Source organism: Oryzias melastigma, linkage group LG22, assembly GCF_002922805.2.
Source record: "Oryzias melastigma strain HK-1 linkage group LG22, ASM292280v2, whole genome shotgun sequence".
Lineage (NCBI taxonomy): Eukaryota > Metazoa > Chordata > Actinopteri > Beloniformes > Adrianichthyidae > Oryzias > Oryzias melastigma.
The window spans coordinates 2,191,217-2,210,104 of record NC_050533.1 but is presented as its reverse complement, the minus strand read 5'-3'; the positions used below and the strand labels follow the sequence as shown (position 1 = coordinate 2,210,104).

The following is an 18,888-nucleotide window of genomic DNA, read 5'->3' as shown; positions in this document are numbered from 1 at the left end:
ACACCAAACCGGAAGTGACACATCAGGCGGGAATATGAATGGGATTTGTAGTTGTTAGGTTTTAGGCGTCTCTGTAAGTTTGTTATTTTGGTTTTTCTGACCCAAAACGTCCGTTTTTGAAAGCAAGGCAGAAAAAAAAACAGTGTGAGGTTTGGTACCGGAACCGTTCGGGTTCTTGTGAATCGGTTCTGTCAAGTCTTCGTCAGTGAAGCAAACACGCAAAACAGCGGTTCGGAAGTTTCAGTTAGCATAAATATTTGTTTACACAAGTACATCCGAGGCTTCCGCTTTGGTTCCGAAGATCCAGTTTGCGGTTTAATGTTAAAGTTACCGGTCTGAGCTAACAAAGATCAACGGAATGGAGATGCTTCACTCCTCGTGATTTTTTTAAACATCGTTTTGTTTGGATATTTGCGTTTGTGAAAAGTGCGAAATCGGGAGCAGAACCACCTACGAACCAGAACCAGGAGGTCAGATGGATCGTTGGGATTGTTCTCCGTTCACCGTGACTCCAGCTGCCAGCCTGCTGTCCAGATGTGTGGCGTCTGGAGCGGTTTCTCAGGTCAGAACCGGAACCGGAGTCCGGACTGCATTCAAAAGAATAAAACACATATATTATACTTATTAACGAATACAAAAAAATAAAGTAAAAAAATGAATATTTAGATTTTTAAGATAAATTATGTGAGATTATGTTTCAGGTAAGCATTTTTAGGATTTCTCCGTTTTATGCTGTTGATTACATTTTTTCTTTTTTTTTTTTTAAGGAATTTAAATAAGCTTGAAATAAATGCATATTAAAATAAATAAATAAAAGCCTCACCATTCCCCTGATCACAACTACAGAAACCAAAAACATTCTTATTATAATAATCGGTTTCATTCTCAATTCAAACAAAAAAATATGTATTATTTAATTTTTAGCAGCCTAAGTTAGATGTGAGATTCCTTCGAGTTCTTCTCTTCAGAATCGACTCTCTGCAGACATTATTTAAGGATTATTATCTATAATAAACTTTATGAAGTGCCCGAATTTCATCATTTTGACCGATTTAAATATTAAGGTTTGTTTTCTATGTTTGTAATTCCATATTTTAAGTGTTTTTTTTCTTTCTGGATTTAGGAGGAAATTGACTCCGCCTTCTCAGAGCCAAGCCCCGCCTTCTCACCTCATCTTAATGAAGCTAAAGAGCGAATCAGAATGCAGAAACAGCTGGATGAAGTAAGCTAACTAGTGTACCTCCCTTCAGGAGCTTAAACAACGTCTCAGTTATGATCAGGTTCTACTTTTTTCCAGCTGCAGCTGCAGTTGGATCTCCTAAAGGTCGACATGCACAGCTCTGACGTCGCTCACGCCTTCCATCTCAGTGAGTTTCCTTCTTCCTCCGTCTCTCCTTCCTGTGTTATCGTCTCACCTGTTCCCGGTGCTCCTGCAGCCCGGAGGAGCGAGGCTCTTCAGGAGCTGGGCGCTCACCTGCTGGCCGTCCTGAAGGAGCAGAAGAGTCTGACTCAGAGACTGATGGCGCCGCTGGCTCTCACCGACCTGCCCGTCCCGGCTCACCTGCACAGGTAAGCAGCCGTCTCCGGCGCGGTCTTGTCTTGTATCTCCGCTGATGAGAGGCGTGTGTTTCAGGTTCGTGGTGGAGTCGTTCAGAATGATGATGGACTTCATGGAGCGTCTGGAGGAGAAGCTGAGAGCCGTCCGGAACCAAGAGGACTGCAGAAGCAGCCTGGCTGTGCTGGTCAGTCACATGACCTCGTCCTGATCCATGTTAAGAAATGACGACATGACATTTTTTTTATAAAAGATATGGTTTGGAAAATTAATTGTGGGATTTTATCTTATTTTTTTTACTTTCTGCTGATCTGAAAAAATGATTTAAATCATGACACTAAAACCATCCAAGAGGACGTGGCCACAGACAACAACACGGCTCCAAGACGGCCCCAGAATATTATGAGCCCAAAGTCCTGAACTCAAGTTTACCCTCTTCTCCTACAACAGGAGTGTCAAACTCAAAAACTGTAACTTTTTAACATCCGGCCCCCGGGCCTTGATTGTAACACATATGCACTACAAAAGGAATCTGCTATAATAGATACACAACCCCTCCCAGTGTATTTTCTGCATCACAAATACAATCTATTTTCAAACAGTTTGAATAATGAAACACTCAGAAATACAATTTTAAGCATTTTTTCTTTATGCATGTCCTCCATTATCATTAAGATGTTGAAAACATCATTTTATTCAGAGGAGGTTCTGATCCGTCTGGTTTGTCTCTTTCAGGACGTGTGCACAGCTCAGCTGCTGACTCTGTCTGCAGAGACTGAAGCTCTGTCCAACAGGATGCTGCAGTGGAGAACAGCAGGAAGCTGGAAGAACCCCCCCGCCTCTGCTGCTGATGGACTGACCCTCTGATGGACCTTCATCATCGTTACGGCTACTTGATGATACCAGAACCAGAACTCATTATCACATTCCACTGCTGCTCCTCTGAAGCATCATCGGCCAAAAACTGCTGACACGTTAATCTTCACACAGACCAGCTGATCCTCACGTTTTTGTTTAATAATGACTGCAGAAAAACAGATCAGAGAAACCATTACTGTCCCTGAGGGAAGGTTCTGTTTGTGTTCCTGCATTTTTTTCTGCTTCTGTTCTCGTTTCTTGTGAAATAAAACGTTTGAATTAAAGTTGGTAATCTTTTCTTTAAGCTCAGTCAAAAAGAACTCCAGTCCTGGATGAGCAGAAGGTCTGTGACGGCTCTCGTCTGGGTGTTCTGCGTCCTCCCGCGCGCAGGGGGCGCTGTGGGGACCACAGACTACAACCCTTTCCGGTTTCGAGGGGGTCAGATGACGTGGTTTTCCGGGTGGGCCCAGATTAATTGACGTTTATCTCACAAAGTTTGGTTCTGTTGCTGCTGGATCGAACTCTTCGACGCGCGGTAAGATTTCCCCGAACCATCCTGGGTATCGGTTCGGCACCTTTGCCAGCCATCATCTCCGAACTCGGCGTTGACCCGGTTTACGGTACCGAAACAGCTGCTGCTAACGGCTATTAGCTACGTTGTGTTGTTGTAGTTGGGTCCGGAGTCGTGTTCGGGTCCGGTTTCAACTTCCGGCGAGAATATTGGGTTCGATGAAGTGAGATAAAAGTGGGCCGGAGGGTTCGGAGGTGCACAGCAGAACCGGGCTGTGAGCTGGGTGACGCAACCAGTAATTGCAGGGGCAACAGCTGGCATAGATCCACTGGTTCAGAACCGAACCGACTCATCATCAAGTCCGAACCACGTCAGGGGATTAGAGGGTTCTGATTTAAGGTTTTGACCCAAACGGAACACGTGACGGGCTGATCCGTGTTTTTGGTTTAAACATTTATAAACAAAATAGTTTTGATGTGAATCCCCTCAACTTTACGGCAGAAACTCAAATTTACAGTTTTGCTTCTGAAATGTTTGAAATATGAACTGAAACGAGAGAAAACTTTACCACCTGATTGTTTATTTCTTGTGCTCAGATGGGGGCGTGGCCTTCACTTTTATTGGGCGTGTTTCAACCACAGCCTTTTTTTTTTTTTAAACATTCAGCAACCATCAGTTGCGTCATATTCTATCATTACTTCAGCTGTGTGGAAACGTTAAACAAACAAAACAACCTGAGTGGTCACATGATCTCAGGTGTTCACGCTGCCTCTTTCTTCTGCCGGAGTGGAGCATCTTTTAACACGGAGGATCTTTGTTGGGTTTGTTCTTGTGCAGAAGAAGTGGTTCCGTCTCTGGGAGTCAGCTGATTACTGAGCGCGCTCAGTGGGGGTGGTCCTGCCTTCTCTCACACAGTAAGTTGCTGAACTGCATTCTGGACCCCACTGGTACCTCGGTCCGGTCCGGCTGCATGTTTTCTCAGTGATTTTTGGGTTCGGTTTCAGGACCCCTTCAGACCGCCACCATGGTTCTGGCCGACCTGGGCAGGAAGATCACCTCGGCGCTGAGGTCACTCAGCAATGCCACCATCATCAATGAGGAGGTAAAGCAGGTCATGTGATCACAGGTTCTGGTTGACCCGGTGAGCGATCCGTTTGCTTTTGCAGGTGTTGAACGCCATGTTGAAGGAGGTGTGCGCCGCCCTGCTGGAGGCAGACGTCAACATCAAGCTGGTCAAACAGTTGAGGGAGAACGTCAAGTGAGTCAGCGAATCCACTTGCACTGGTTCGGTTCTGACCCGGTCCAGTCCAGTAGAACTGTGAGTCCCGTGTCCCTGCAGGGCTGCTATAGACCTGGAGGAGATGGCCTCAGGTCTGAACAAGAGGAGGATGATCCAGCACGCCGTCTTCAAGGAGCTGGTCAAGGTGAGCCCGCCCCCGAGTCACGTGACCGGGTCATGTGATCATGTGGGCTCACGGGTGTGTCATGTGTTCCAGCTGGTGGACCCAGGGGTGAAGGCCTGGACGCCCACCAAAGGAAAGAACAACGTCATCATGTTCGTCGGCCTGCAGGGCAGCGGCAAAACCACCACCTGCTCCAAGGTGACCGCCCGGTCCAGAACCAGCTTCTGGTTTTCCTGAAGTTCTTACAGATGTTCTGTGATGGACGGGTTTGAAGAAACCCATGAGAGTGGAACCGGAGAAGCTCCAGTTGTGAGCCCGGTGTGAACGTAGATCAGAGGTCACCGACCTGGTGACCTCAAGGACCAAACAAGCTGCTTCTAAAAATAACACAACTCACCTGTGAGCTACGTCTAAAATTACACCCATACTTAATATAATAATAATAATCTTTATTTCTATAGCGCCTGTCAAGATAAAAATCACAAAGTGCTTCACAGTAAAAGACAGAAAATAAAAAGAGAATTTAACAACAGAATTAAGACACATTTACATCGATTTAACTACTGAGATTAATAAAGTTCTGAATATGACTCTGTAACCATGAAGACGATCTCAGTTTCTAAAGGTCGGTGAGCAGATTCTGAGGGAACACACCCACACAAATTGACAAGAGATTTAGTAACACAAATTTTGCAACACACTTAAATTTGCAACACACACGTCGCTTTTCTCCTTCAGAATCTGCCTGGATTATCATGTTGACAGTTAAAAAGTTAAAGGATGTTAAAGATTTTGTGTTAAAGCGTCTCCGACGCTCCCTCAGGTGTTAACTGTGTCGTTGCTCTCTGTCGCCCTCTGCTGTTCACACCTGAAACTGTCGACTTGTGCTGCAGCTCGCCTACTATTACCAGAGGAAAGGCTGGAAGACCTGCCTGATCTGTGCCGACACCTTCAGAGCCGGTGCGTTTCACACACATGAACACACACGAACACACACACGAACACACACATGAACACACACATGAACACACACATGAACACCCCAACTGCCGGTCCTCTAACTCTCGTCTGCGTTCGTGCAGGAGCCTTCGATCAGCTGAAACAGAACGCCACCAAAGCCAGAATCCCGTTCTACGGCAGGTCGGTCTCCGCCCCGGTTCTGTTCCTCCAGGCTCCTCGTCTCACCTGTCTTTGTTCTCAGCGATGCGTTCTGGCTCCTCTCACGAGCGCGTTCTTTTCTGCGTTCAGTTACACAGAGATGGATCCGGTGGTGATCGCCTCTGAGGGCGTGGACAAGTTCAAAGCGGAGAACTTCGAGATCATCATCGTGGACACGAGCGGGCGACACAAGCAGGAGGACTCTCTGTTCGAGGAGATGCTCCAGGTGTCCAACGCTGTGGTGAGTTCCCTGAAGGCACCTGCCGATCCCGATCTGCTTCCCGGTGTGTCAGCCCGTCCTGTTTTTGTCTCCATAGCAACCGGACAACATCGTTTACGTGATGGACGCCTCCATCGGTCAGGCCTGCGAGTCTCAGGCGAAGGCCTTCAAGGACAAGGTGGACGTCGCGTCGGTGATCGTCACCAAACTGGACGGACACGCCAAAGGGGGAGGAGCTCTGAGCGCGTAAGACCGTGTCCTCCGTCGATGATGTCACACATGCGTCGGCTGACGTCTCGCCTGTTTCCCGTCAGCGTGGCGGCCACCCGCAGTCCCATCATCTTCATCGGGACGGGAGAGCACATCGACGACTTCGAGCCCTTCAAGACGCAGCCGTTCATCAGCAAACTGCTGGGTGAGCCTCCGCTGGGACCGTCAGGTCCTCTGGATCTGGTTCTGAAAGTGTTTCCATGGAAACCACGTAACTCCTCCTCTTCCTGTCAGGGATGGGCGACATCGAGGGCTTGATCGACAGAGTGAACGAGCTGAAGCTGGACGACAACGAAGAGCTGATCGACAAGCTGAAGCACGGTGAGAAACGCCACCCTGTGACCTGTGACCCCCACCAGAACCCAGTGGGTCTGACCTGTGACCTCTGACCTCTGACCCACAGGCCAGTTCACACTCAGGGACATGTATGAACAGTTCCAGAACATTATGAAGATGGGCCCCTTTGGACAGATCATGGTACCTTCACACACAGAGATGCACACGAGGGGAGGGGGAGGGGGCAGGTGCTGACTCACCTGTGTGTGTGTTCAGGGTATGATTCCAGGATTCGGCACAGACTTCATGAGTAAAGGAAACGAGCAGGAATCTATGGCCAGATTGAAGAAACTGATGACCATCATGGACAGCATGAATGACCAGGGTAACACAAACACACACCGTCACACCTCAACAGCTGCTGAGGTCGTTCTGGTGGACCTGACCCGTTCTCTGTTCTGCGGCGGTTCTGCCTCCTCCGCAGAACTGGACAGCAAAGACGGGGCGAAGCTGTTCAGTAAGCAGCCCAACAGAATCCAGAGGGTGGCCCGCGGATCCGGAGTCGCCACCAGAGACGTCCAGGAGCTGCTGACCCAGTACACCAAGTTTGCTCAGATGGTGAAGAAGATGGGCGGCATCAAAGGGCTGTTCAAAGGTGGGCGGGGCCACTCGGATGATGTCATCTTCCTAGATTACGGAGCGTTCGGTCCTCCAGAGTCACTGACAGATTTCCCTCTGAGTTCTGGTGTTGTTTGGTTCCAGGAGGAGACATGTCCAAGAACGTGAACCCGTCTCAGATGGCAAAACTGAACCAGCAGATGGCCAAGATGATGGACCCCCGAGTCCTGCACCACATGGGTGAGACCGTCACTGCACTTCCTAACCAAACATCTGGACCGGGTTCTGCATCTGTTTGGACCATCTGAACCGGACCTTGAGGTCCAGATGTTTGTGTCCACATCTGGCAGGAGAAGATCCTGTAGATCCTCGTTGATCCGTTCAGTTTTGCTGCCGCTGTGGCTCTCCCTGAAGCTCCGCCCTCTCTGACGGAGGTTTGTTTGTGCTTCCAGGAGGAATGGCCGGTCTTCAGTCCATGATGCGTCAGTTTCAGCAGGGAGCGGCGGGAAACATGAAAGGCATGATGGGATTCAACAACATGTGACCGCTGACGCCTCCCTGCCGTCTCGCAGAGGAAGACAGGAGCCGCCCCCTGCTGGTCTGAGCCAGCAGATGACATTTTTATAAAAACTGCAGAATAAAGGAGGACGTGATCTGAGACGCTCTCTCTGACGAACTGCTGCTGTGTTCCTTAAGAGAGGAGGAGGATGGAGGAGGAAGACGAGCTTCGTGTTAGATGACATGATTCAGTGTGAAATGTAAACGTAGCAGAACCGGTCCTGATCTGAGATGATCCGTTGGGTCAGAATAAATGTTTGTGTCGCTCCTTTTAAAGCTGCTTTGGTCGTTCGGCGGAGAAACCGGCGGATTCGTCCACAGAGGAAAGTTCTGAAGAACATCTCAGACAGACATAAACCCAGACTTCATAGTTTGTTTGAGCTCATGTTCTATTAAATTCTCAATAAAATGCCTTTTTGGATGGAAAGAAATTCTTCTGCGGTTAATTAAATGTCTGAATGTTTACTCTTTGAGCTCACTAACATTTATTCAGGTTGGAAAAACAATAATTTCACCACATATTACAAACTGGAACCAACTTTTACCAAGTAAAACTTTTTTTTTGTTTTGGTGCTGACCCACAAGGACACCAGTTGGCTCCACTGACCAAATCATGATGCCACCACCACCATACAATACAGCCAGGGTGTCAAACTCGATCGCACAGGGCGCCCAAATCCAAAACACACTTTAGGTCGAACAGGATAAACATTTATTGAACACTAAAACTGAATTTTAAAAATGTTAAAAATGTAACTTTTTAACATAATTATGAACTAGATATATAGCATCACTTCCGATAATGCTAATGTGAATGCTGTAAGCTGAATTTGGCTGCTGAAAATGCTGAATTTTCTAGCTAAAAACACTGAAGTTGATATCCAGCTAAAATATTAGATAAATGCCAAAATAGCCTAAAAACTTTAAAAAGCCTAAATTAGACAAAACAGTTAGCAGGTAGCTAAATTAGCTAAATTCCAAAACAGCCTAAACAATCATAATAAATGCCAAATAGTCCAAAAAGCTAGCAGAATTCCAAATTTTAAAGCTTTGAAACATACATTTTTAACAAAATTATGAATAATAAAAAGGCAGGAATATTATTCCAGAATAAATCAACTTAAACCTTAAATAACTTCCAATATTTTACCCTCCATAAAAAATATTTTGTCAAAATTATAAAAGTTAGAAATAAACGCAAGATAACATCGGGCCATTAATAACAATAAAATAAAATGATCTGCAGGGCTGGATAGAATTATCTGGGGGCCAGATCCGGCCCCCGGGCCTTGACTTTGACACGTGCAATGCAGCAAAACAAGATTCTTGCATTTCATGAATTTTAATCACAGTGAGACCTCTGTATTTTGTTTTTGCTGCATGTGCCGATTTGTAAAACTGTAAGGCGTTAATTTATTACAAGATGAAAGTTCTCATCGGTCCACATTGGTCTCCTTGTGTTTTGTTTGGTTCTGTTCTGTTTCTCTGGAATAAATCTGAGAATCATCAAAGTTTTGATTTATTTAAATTTTTGATTTTCAAATTTTCTGTTAAAAAAAAATCTTCAAACCTTTTTATTGTTCAGAGTCAAACAGTGTTCCACACAAAAACTTGTACACATTCATGGTTCGTGCTGTTCGCCACGTCTCGGTCGTCGGTTCGGGTGATGTCGGAGGAGTTCGGAATTTTCTCTCAGAGTGACACCTCTCTCGTTTTTTTCCCTCTTCGTCTTGACGTGGCGATTGCCGCCATATTGAACCGCTGAGTCGTCACTGGTGAGGAGCAGCGGTCCTGAGAGGAGGTAAGTTCCAGTTCTGCCGAACTTCACTGGTTCCGATGGGCCCTGCGGTTTACACCTGTGTGACGTCACCTCAGGTAGAAGCGGCTCCGGGATGCAGTCCCGCTGAGGACATGCAGGTTCTTTGGGGTTTGAATAGAACCAAACATTAAAGGTCCAGGGAAGCTCTCTGCTGGACTGGACCGACCGAACCGAACCGGACGGAATCATAAAGGCTGTAGCCGGCTGGCTTCCTGGTTCGGAGGCTGAGTTTCCGGTTTTTTAAGAACACATTTGTAAACTATTTTTTGTAAACATGCTGATGACGTCAGCAGCTCCGTGAAGTTCGCTAGAACCGTCTATGTGCTGCCGGTGACCCAAACCGTGTTCCGGTCCGTTTCAGAGAACATCAGTCTGGTTCCGGGCGGGGTTTTGAGTCCCACTTGGTTCTGAGACTCGTGTCTGCCGTTTTCGCAGCCTTTACCTGTGTGAGCCGCACCTCTGCCCCCTCCTCCCCCCGCCCCCCGCGTTGCCATGGCGACCTTCGCGGAGTACATCGCCCAGAACGAGGAGCGCGACGGCATCCGCTTCAGCTGGAACGTGTGGCCGTCCAGCCGCCTGGAGGCGACCCGGATGGTGGTTCCGGTGGGGGCCCTGTTCACCCCCCTGAAGGAGAGGATGGACCTGCCCCCCATCCAGTACGAGCCGGTCCTGTGCAGCCGGGCCACCTGCCGGGCGGTCCTCAACCCGCTCTGGTAAGAACAGCTTCCAGAGGATGGCGTGTCCTTAAGCCCCGCCCACCTGAGGGTCTGCTGTGTGTGTTTTAGTCAGGTGGACTACAGAGCCAAGCTGTGGGCGTGTAACTTCTGCTACCAGAGGAATCAGGTGAGTGCGGTTACCCTCAGGTGTGTCTCAGGTGCGGGCCGCCCCTGATGGTCGTCCTTTTCTCAGTTCCCGCCATCATACGCCGGGATCTCAGAGGTGAACCAACCTGCAGAGCTGCTGCCTCACTTCTCCACCATCGAGTACGTGGTCCAGGTGAGTCCAGCCGCAGGCCGACAGGTGTGTGACCCGCCCCCTCTCCAGGTGTGTGACCCACTGCGGTCTCTTGTCAGCGCGGGCCTCAGATGCCGCTGGTCTTCTTGTACGTGGTGGACACCTGCATGGACGACGAGGACCTGCAGGCCCTGAAGGACTCCCTGCAGATGTCACTGTCCCTGCTGCCCCCCACCACCCTGGTGGGGCTCATCACCTTCGGGCGGATGGTTCAGGTCCACGAGCTGGGCTGCCAGGGGATCTCCAAGAGCTACGTCTTCAGGGGGACCAAAGACCTGAGCGCCAAGCAGCTGCAGGTAGATCTGGTTCTGGGCAGGGGTTGGAGCCTGGAGGCAGCCATCATGGTGTCGGACATGATCTCTTTGCAGGAGATGCTGGGTCTCGCGAAACCTTCAGCGGGTCAGAATCGAGGTCCTCAGGGGGCGGCGCCTCCTCCAACCAACAGGTGAGTCTCAGATCTCACGCCGTGTTCCTCTCAGCCGCCGTTTCCGTCACCTCTGTGCGCGCCTTCCTCCAGGTTCCTGCAGCCAGTCCAGAAGATCGACATGAGCATGATGGACCTCCTGAGCGGGCTTCAGCGCGACCCCTGGCCCGTCACGCAGGGCAAGAGGCCGCTGCGCTCGCTGGGCGTCGCCATGTCCATCGCGGTGGGACTCCTGGAGGTGAGGGGCGGGGTCAGGAAGGATCTCAGTATTACATCAATCCAGTGAGATATACTGCTAGAGACGCTATGCTAGCCGATTACTGTCCAAGATATGTAAAGAGCGACGCCATATTGGAAAGGTCAGTAACCAGAGATATGGCTTAGCAGATACGGTAAAATGACCATAAATACTTAATTTTGTTCTGATTTTAAAGGGAAACAATTCCAAACATCCTAAAAATAAGAACGAGGGAAAATGAACATCATTTCAAACTTTTCTATAAATAAAAATGTTATTATATAGGAAACACAATGCACATCTGATGTATGGTTGTGATTATATTCATATTTACACATTTAAACAAATCGTTTAGCCTCGTTTACACTTAGTGATCCAGTATTGGCAAGAGTCTGGCGGTACGAAATGTATCACAATATATATATCCCAAGACTGTACAGAACCATTTTTCACTTTTGAGTATGATGTTAAAAAAAAAAACCTCTACCTGATATTAATTGTAATAAAAAGGTCAAATTAATTTTATTTATCGAACGCAACAGCAAGTAATGCAACTGTATCTCATATACAAGTTCCTTTTACACACAAATGGTGCTTTTATTTTGGTAGATTAAGAAATATTTGTTTTTAAAGGAAACGGTCAACATTTTCCAGAACAAAATATTTTTCAGTTGGAGAAAAAACAAATAAAATTTTGCCATGTTAACATTTTAAATCGATACAAGAATCTCCACATGAAATATTGCGATGTATCGTGGAATTGATTTTTCCCTACACCCCTAGTAAGGAGTGGTACAGTCCAGTAATTCTGGTGAGCTTATCGAGCCGGATCCGGTCGCGACGCAGCGCCGTGGATCAACAAGAGGATCCCACCGGCCTCTATCAGAAAGACTCTGACCTGCGCAACATCAGGCAAGGCTGGGCTCTTTGCTCGCCGCTACAGAGGAAATCCTGGTTAGTTTCTTTCCCTTTCGCTTAGTAATCTGATTACCAGCAGGTCATCTGGTTTGATCCGAGGTCTAACACACATACACATGCCATGACCGTCCTCCATAAAACAAAGAAGATCGGTGGTCCTGCCAGAAAATGTGGAAATAGTGTGAAGTCTAAAGCTCCCATTAACCTTCAATAGGCTACAAGATCCGCCTAAACGTTCACTATTGAGACTAAACTCATTCAGATCTTCCTAAAATGTTTTCTAGAAGTTCTCCTTTATCAGCTGACGGTAATATTGTACATGTGATAAGTCACATTCTTTGTGCAATTGTTGCACAGCAGTGAACCAGCATCTCGCCCTATCCAATATGGCGTCCAACTTTGCGAACTCAACAAGCTAACGTAGCGACTCTAGCCTATATAGCTCGTAGCATGGACCTCAGTCAGAACTTGACTGGCATGTTTACCAACAGTGCACCTTCCCCAACGCTGGAGCTCGGATCATGACATTCATTGGGGGCCCGGCGACTCAGGGGCCCGGCATGGTGGTGGGGGACGAGTTGAAGACCCCCATCAGGTCCTGGCACGACATCGAGAAGGACAATGCCAAGTTCATGAAAAAAGCAACTAAGGTGAGTAAGAGCGACTGCAAGTTCAGAACCTGCTGCTGAATGGATCGGAGCAGCTCACAAGTTCTGCTCCAAGACAGGTCTTCTGGTGGTCCGATAAGTTCTGGTTCTGAACCGTCTCTCTTTGTGTGTCTGTTTTCTACAGCACTTTGAGTCTCTGGCCAACAGAGCGGCCGCCAACGGACACATCATCGACATCTACGCCTGTGCGCTGGACCAGACGGGCCTGCTGGAGATGAAGTGCTGCCCCAACCACACCGGGTAGGCACGTGCACACACTCACATGCACACACTGCCGCTGACCTAACCTGGTCCTGACGGTCAGACTTATGATTTATTTCAAGTCCAGGCACGTTGTTTTGATCCTCAAGTGGTTCTGTTTTGAAAAAGTGTTGTTTGTTACCACTAAAGTTTGGTACATGCTCCTCATTCGCCAATGGTGCAGGAAGGTCACATGACCTCATCTCTTTCTTGCAGAGGCTACATGGTCATGGCCGACTCCTTCAACACGGCTCTGTTCAACCAGACTTTCCAAAAAGTTTTTAGCAAAGACGTTCAGGGAAGCTTCAGGATGGCGTTCAGCGGCACACTGGAAGTCAAGGTAAAAGCCCTCAACGCAGGCTCCGCCCACAAGCTCACCTGTGCCCCAAATGAGTAATGTTGACTGTGCTTTGTCTCAAAGACTTCCAGAGAGATCAAGGTGTCCGGAGCCATTGGCCCCTGTGTGTCCTTGAACGCCAAAGGTCCCTGCGTCTCTGAGAATGTGAGTGACCCAAACACAAGTCCTGAAGATCCGGTCTCATCTTCTGCCGAAACTCACCAGCTGTTTGTGTTCTAGGAGATCGGGACTGGAGGGACCTCTCAGTGGAAGATCTGCGGTCTGGATCCCAGCACAACCCTGGCCCTCTACTTTGAGATCGTCAACCAGGTGAAAACAGAGACTCTAGTCAAAGTTAGGGGACTTGTTTTCACAGCCCTGAAGTTGAGACTTTCCCCAAGACTTCAGACTCCAGACTTGAGAAGGACTTTCAAGTTACAAACTTAAGACTTGTGACTAAATTAAGACTTGGCTGTACTTTTTATCAAGACTTTAACCTGTGAGTGTTCTTGACTTGACCTTTGACCTTGGCATTGATCTAGAACAGGGATAGGATACTCTAGACCTCGAGGGCCACATTCCTGCATGTTTTCCAACATACATGCTCTGGCATGTTCTCATTGGCTGGACACACCTGAACCAGGTAATCAGTCATTGGATATCTGGAAATCATGCAGACACTGCGGCCCTCGAGGTCTGGAGTTGACCATCCCTGATCTAGATTGTGACTAAAGACTTTGGTTGTTAATTTAAGATAATAATTGCTTGACTTGCTACCAAAGTGACAAACTTTTGACCCAAATCTTGTGGTTTTATTCTACAACCCAATACTTGAGACTTGATTTCTACTATTATCAAAGACTTGAGAATTTTTTTGTACTTATGACCCACATCTTGAGAACTGAATTGAACTTGTGATCAAAGATTCAAGGCAATCAAAGACTTAAGACCGGACTGACTATGACCACAAACTTGAGACTAGAACTTAAAACCAACAACGCAAGACTTGACTTGAACCTACAAGAGGGAACTTGCTCTTCTGATCCTTCAGGTCACAACACCGTTTTGTTCTGCAGACGGGTTGTTCTTGCAGAACTCTATCCTAGCATGCTTTCTTGACCCGCTGAGGTCCAACTGTGGATTCAACACTGACGGCTTAGCTGAAAGTAACTTTATACTTTATACTTCTTCATCGTAACACGTTAAACAAATCTGAGCTGTGAGGTGGTTTTCATGAACATCCAGAGGTCACTGCAAGACTTGAAACATCAGTGATCTGGATCTGGTCTTAAAGAGTTTTACACCATATTAATGTCTTTGTAGAAAATGAATCACATTTGACCAAAAGTCCAGAACTTGAAGGTCTTTATGACCAGAATATACAAGAAGAGGATAAATAGTTGTCTAATTGGGGCAGGAGGACCTGTTTTTTCCATTTGGTATCACATAGTTCTGGATGAGTGATTTGACCCGGTCCATGCACTAGCACAACTACTAAGCTGCATTTCTGTTGGGTTCTGTAAAGTTCTGCTAGTTGCTGTCAGGTTCTGGAGTGCTGTCGCTTGTGTGGACTGCATTTCCCAGAGTTCTCTTTAAACGCATTGCAACGGTGTCTGGACTGACGACGAGGGGGCATCTGTGTGGTCGTGGGGGTCCATGCTCACAGTTTTTGTGGAGCTGTTAGTTGGGCTGAACCGATGGTTCAGGTGGATGTCGGAGGTCCAGGATCGGGACTGCAGAGACGTCCCACGGCACTTCTGAAGAGTCCGAGTGACGACTCGCCACGCGGCGACCCGGTACCTGCTGCAGAGAGGTGGAGTCATAGCTGAAGTGTTGGTGTGGACCCAGATGATACTGGATCTGCTGAGTGGTACTCACGCCTGGGTCATGCAGGTAATCCAGGGGTTCAGAGCTGACCCGGTCAGAACCAGCCAGGTGGAGAAGGTTGCAGTGGCAGACGGACTCTGCTGACCGCTGAAGGTCTCGTACAGAACAGCTGAGATGTACGGCAGCCAGCAGAGCAGCAGGCAGCCTGCAGAGAATATGAAGAACTTTGTTCAACCAAAACCCGACCGGAGACGACACCTGATGTTCCAGGAACTCACCTGAGGTGGCGACCATGACGATGGAGCTCCTCAGGTAGTTTTTGGCGGGAACGTAGAAACAGTGCAGCTCGTTGCACATGAAGGTTCCTCTCTTGGCTTGTTTTAGAGCCACGTACACGATGTATCCGTACAGGCAGCACACGGCGAGGATCGGCGCCGCGACGCCCGCCACCGTCCACAGCAACACAAAGCTGCTGCTCCGGATGAACTTTGGGCAGCAGAGGAACCGCGACTCGCTGTAGGAGTAGCTGCCGAATCCCAGTAGCGGGAGAGAGGCACTGACGAGGCAGAACAGCCAGACCAGAACCAGCACAGCCAGACTTCGGCGGCCGGTCCAGATCCGGCTGTAGCTGAGAGCGAAGCAGATCTCGGTGAACTTGTCGACTGTGGCCCAGGCCAGAGAGTGGACCGAAGAAACCTGCAGGAGGAGGAACAGGAAGCCGCTGCCCTGACAGAGGAGGCCCTCACCGGGGGGTCCGCTGGGCCAGAACAGGGCGTTGTGGGCCCCAAAGGGCATGGTGGAGAGTCCGAGGGCCAGGTCGCTCAGGCTGTGGCTCAGCGTGAAGCCCAGCGTGTCGGACCACAGCTCTTTGTTGAGGAGCAGAACCAGCAGAAGCAGGAGGTTCCCACAGATGCAGGCGGCGCTCGACAGAACCATGAGAACCGCGTACAGAACTCTCAGAACATCCGTCATCGTGTTTGGAGGTCAGCGGCGTTCCACCGAGTACGTCATGGAGCAGACAGAACCCGTTTGGATCCAACCGCTGTTTGGTAGAGAACTGACCTGCAAGAACAAAATGTGACCCGGTTGTTCTGGTGAGATGTAACCGATCTCGACAAAACATCGGGTTGAGTTTCCTGAGTTATCCTGTAGAGCAGAGGTCCCCAAACCACGGCCCGAGGTCCCCCCACATACTATCAGATTTACTATTTTATGGCTAATTTGGGATTTAGCTAATATTTCAGCTACATGCTAGCTGTTTTTGGCTAATTTAGGCTTTTTCTCCATTTTTTGGGTCAATTTTGGAGCTTATATTTTAGCTTTATGCTAGCTGTTTTGGGTAATTTAGACATGTTATCAGTTTTTTTTAGCTAATTTGGCATTCAGCTAATATTTCAGCTACATGCTACCTCGTTTTGGCTAATTTAGGCTTTTTCTCAATTTTTTAGGCTATTTTAGAGTTTAGCTAATATTTCAGCTACATGCTAGCTGTTTTGGCTCATTTAGATTTTTTTCAGTTTTTTAGGCTAATTTGGCATTTCACAAATATTTTAGCTAGCTATCAGCTTCAGTGTTTTAGGCCATCATATTAGGCATTTTTAGTTATCAGTTTCAGCATCTTCTGCTATCAGCACTACCACCTTCAGTTGCCAAATTCAGATTACAGCATTCACACTAGCATTATCACAGGTGACCCCCGCTCTAGAGGAGACGACCTCTTTTGCTTGTTTTTATCTTGATAAACCAGGAATATTGACGTACCGTCAGCCGGCGGTGTTCTCTGCTGGTTCTGAGGTCCAAAGAGTCCGTAAATACTGCAGAACTCCTCCTATGAGTGAATACCGGTTGGTTTCCAGAGAGAAACGCTTGTTTGGTTCCGTCCTCACCATTGGTTTGTTGGCAGTCAAAATCTTCTCTTCTGTCGGGTCCGGGACAGTCCAGTCTACCTCATGGAATGATCAACACAAGAAGGTTTCCATCTGATCTGATCTGTTTGTGAGTAAGCAGGTGAGCTGGCGCTGCGGGGGGCGTGTCCTCCGCCGGGGCGTTGCCATGGCGCTCCTGTCGGTCACCTGCTGAGATGGTGATGATGAGGATGATGGCAGCAATCTAGGAACTGCAAAGTCAACATCTAATATCCGGAGTTTGTTTGTGCGCCGCGGCCTTTGAACCGTAAACTCTGCCGTCACGGCAACTGAAACAGCGCCACCCCAAACTTCTGTGTCCCCAGAACCAGGACCTGATGTCACTTTCCATGTTCTGGACACGATCCATGAAGGCATCACAAAAACAGAAGCTGTGTTTGTCAGCCGGGCTGACTCAGATAATAGCAGGTGTTCAGGTGTGTAATCACCACGGCGGCGCTGAACCTCAGACCAGAGGTTCTGTTAAGGTTCTGACCGTTTCTTCATCATCATCATCATGACTCTGAGAATTCACCCGAGATCTCCTGCTGCCAAAACACAGAACCTGCAGCCAGAACCAGAACCACAGACCATGTAGGGCCATAAACGGCCAATCAAATGGTTGTTTCACGGTCTCAGACGGGTTCTGATCCGTTACAGAATATTGTGTTCTCTGTTCCTGCAGCACAACGCCCCCATCCCTCAAGGCGGCCGGGGAGCCATCCAGTTTGTCACCCAGTACCAGCACTCCTCTGGACAGAGACGCATCCGGGTCACCACCACGGCCAGGAAGTACGGCCCGGTTCTACAGTCTTCACTTTAGTTTAGAAACATCAGGACCAGTTCTGGTTCTGAGCTCTACTTTTTTAATGAAATTAAGAATTTAAATCCAGACGTGTGTGTAGCTGGTTGTGTTCTCTCTTGGGTTGTGTGGTTCTGCTTCATCTGTTTTTCTGTGACCGGTTCTGATCAAGCCTTTTCTGATCCGCCCCTCTCCCCCTCAGCTGGGCCGACGCTCAGACTCAGATTCAGAGCATCGCTGCGTCCTTCGACCAGGAGGCGGCCGCCGTTCTGATGGCCCGGTTGGCGGTGTATCGCGCCGAAACGGAGGAGGGGCCAGACGTGCTCAGATGGCTGGACCGACAACTGATCCGACTGGTATGAAGACGGAATGACAGAACCATCAGAACCTTTACAGAACCATTAGAACCCTATGAACTTTTCAGAACCATCTCAACTTTACAGAACCATCAGAACCTTTTCAACTTTACAGAACCATTAGAATCCTATGAACTTTACAGAACCATTAGAATCCTTTACAGAACCATCAGAACTCTTTACAGAACCATTAGAATCCTATGAACTTTACAGAACCATCAGAACCTTTTCAACTTTACAGAATTTTTAGAATCCTTTACAGAACCATTAGAATCCTTTGAATTTTACAGAACCATTAGAACCTTTTACAGAACCTTTTCAACTTTACAGAACCATCAGAACTCTTTACAGAACCATTAGAATCCTTTACAGAACCATCAGAACTCTTTACAGAACAATCAGAACCCTTTCAACTTTACAGAATCATCTCAACTTTACAGAACCATCAGAACCCTTTACGGAACCATAGGAACCCTTTCAACTTCACAGAACCATAAGAACCTTTTTAACTTTATAGAACCATCAGAGCCCTTTTAAATGTTCAGAACCATTAGAAGTCTTTACAATTTTGCAAAACCACCAGAACCATTTCAACTTTAAAGAACCCAATGAACTTTATAGAACCATTAGAACCAACTTTTTGGAACCCTTTTTAGATATTCACACACTACAGCATGTCATACACAGACCTTTGCGGGGCATTGGGGGTTGGGGGCGGGGCATGAAGATTAAAACATGGTTCTAATGGTTCTGCAGATACATAAGTCATTTTATTGTGTTTTAACTTCACCACGTCCCCAGCAGAAAAAGAGAAGTCATTCAGGACAGATTCTCTTGGACTTTATTGATTTTCTATCCTCTGTTATTGAATTGGAAAAGGTTTGTCACATGGACGCCATCACGCGGCGCCGCTC

General features: G+C 47.8%; 4 protein-coding genes across 8 annotated transcripts in view; 3 read left to right on the top strand and 1 right to left on the bottom strand.

The window, feature by feature from the left end:
• Positions 1–2,697, top strand: haus2 (HAUS augmin like complex subunit 2). Its single transcript, XM_024273864.2, has 6 exons — positions 1–562; positions 1,124–1,222; positions 1,298–1,367; positions 1,437–1,569; positions 1,634–1,742; positions 2,291–2,697. The coding sequence occupies exons 1-6, from the start codon at positions 476–478 to the stop codon at positions 2,420–2,422; spliced, it is 630 nt and encodes a 209-aa protein (XP_024129632.1). The 5' UTR covers positions 1–475; the 3' UTR covers positions 2,423–2,697.
• A 111-nt stretch (positions 2,698–2,808) lies between these two features.
• On the top strand, positions 2,809–7,858 carry srp54 (signal recognition particle 54). 2 transcript variants are annotated; one of them, XM_024273738.2, is made up of 17 exons: positions 2,809–2,948; positions 3,762–3,838; positions 3,929–4,026; positions 4,091–4,182; positions 4,264–4,348; positions 4,421–4,525; positions 5,221–5,287; positions 5,410–5,467; positions 5,576–5,726; positions 5,803–5,951; positions 6,020–6,120; positions 6,210–6,296; positions 6,379–6,452; positions 6,528–6,636; positions 6,736–6,906; positions 7,014–7,109; positions 7,322–7,858. In XM_024273738.2, exons 3-17 carry the CDS (start codon positions 3,949–3,951, stop codon positions 7,411–7,413), a joined length of 1,515 nt encoding a protein of 504 aa, XP_024129506.1. In that variant the 5' UTR covers positions 2,809–2,948; positions 3,762–3,838; positions 3,929–3,948; the 3' UTR covers positions 7,414–7,858. The 2 variants fall into 2 exon arrangements, with proteins under 2 accessions (XP_024129506.1, XP_024129514.1); XM_024273746.2 differs by having other exon boundaries at positions 2,830–2,948; positions 3,759–3,838; positions 7,322–7,534.
• A 1,463-nt stretch (positions 7,859–9,321) lies between these two features.
• sec23a (Sec23 homolog A, coat complex II component) overlaps positions 9,322–18,888 on the top strand; it is a gene marked incomplete in the record, with an annotated part of 12,861 nt that continues 3,294 nt past the window's right edge. Inside the window, 14 exon segments of the mRNA XM_036209938.1 lie at positions 9,322–9,596; positions 9,682–9,959; positions 10,032–10,089; positions 10,156–10,242; positions 10,320–10,556; positions 10,629–10,705; positions 10,778–10,922; positions 12,332–12,490; positions 12,633–12,748; positions 12,965–13,088; positions 13,170–13,250; positions 13,326–13,415; positions 17,502–17,608; positions 17,821–17,974. Coding sequence (XP_036065831.1) covers positions 9,739–9,959; positions 10,032–10,089; positions 10,156–10,242; positions 10,320–10,556; positions 10,629–10,705; positions 10,778–10,922; positions 12,332–12,490; positions 12,633–12,748; positions 12,965–13,088; positions 13,170–13,250; positions 13,326–13,415; positions 17,502–17,608; positions 17,821–17,974 — 1,656 coding nt within the window.
• The window catches only part of LOC118598005 (histamine H2 receptor), a 23,864-nt gene continuing 19,219 nt past the window's right edge, over positions 14,244–18,888 (bottom strand). For 2 of the 4 annotated variants that reach the window (XM_036209944.1, XM_036209945.1), the window contains 3 exons: positions 15,191–15,974; positions 14,964–15,117; positions 14,244–14,888 (listed from right to left, as the gene is read on the bottom strand). In XM_036209944.1, coding sequence (XP_036065837.1) covers positions 14,678–14,888; positions 14,964–15,117; positions 15,191–15,884 — 1,059 coding nt within the window. In that variant the 5' untranslated portion in view covers positions 15,885–15,974 and the 3' untranslated portion in view covers positions 14,244–14,677. Of the gene's footprint in view, positions 14,889–14,963; positions 15,118–15,190; positions 15,975–16,673; positions 16,985–18,888 lie in introns of all 4 variants that reach the window. The other 2 variants (XM_036209943.1, XM_036209946.1) reach the window with 2 other exon arrangements.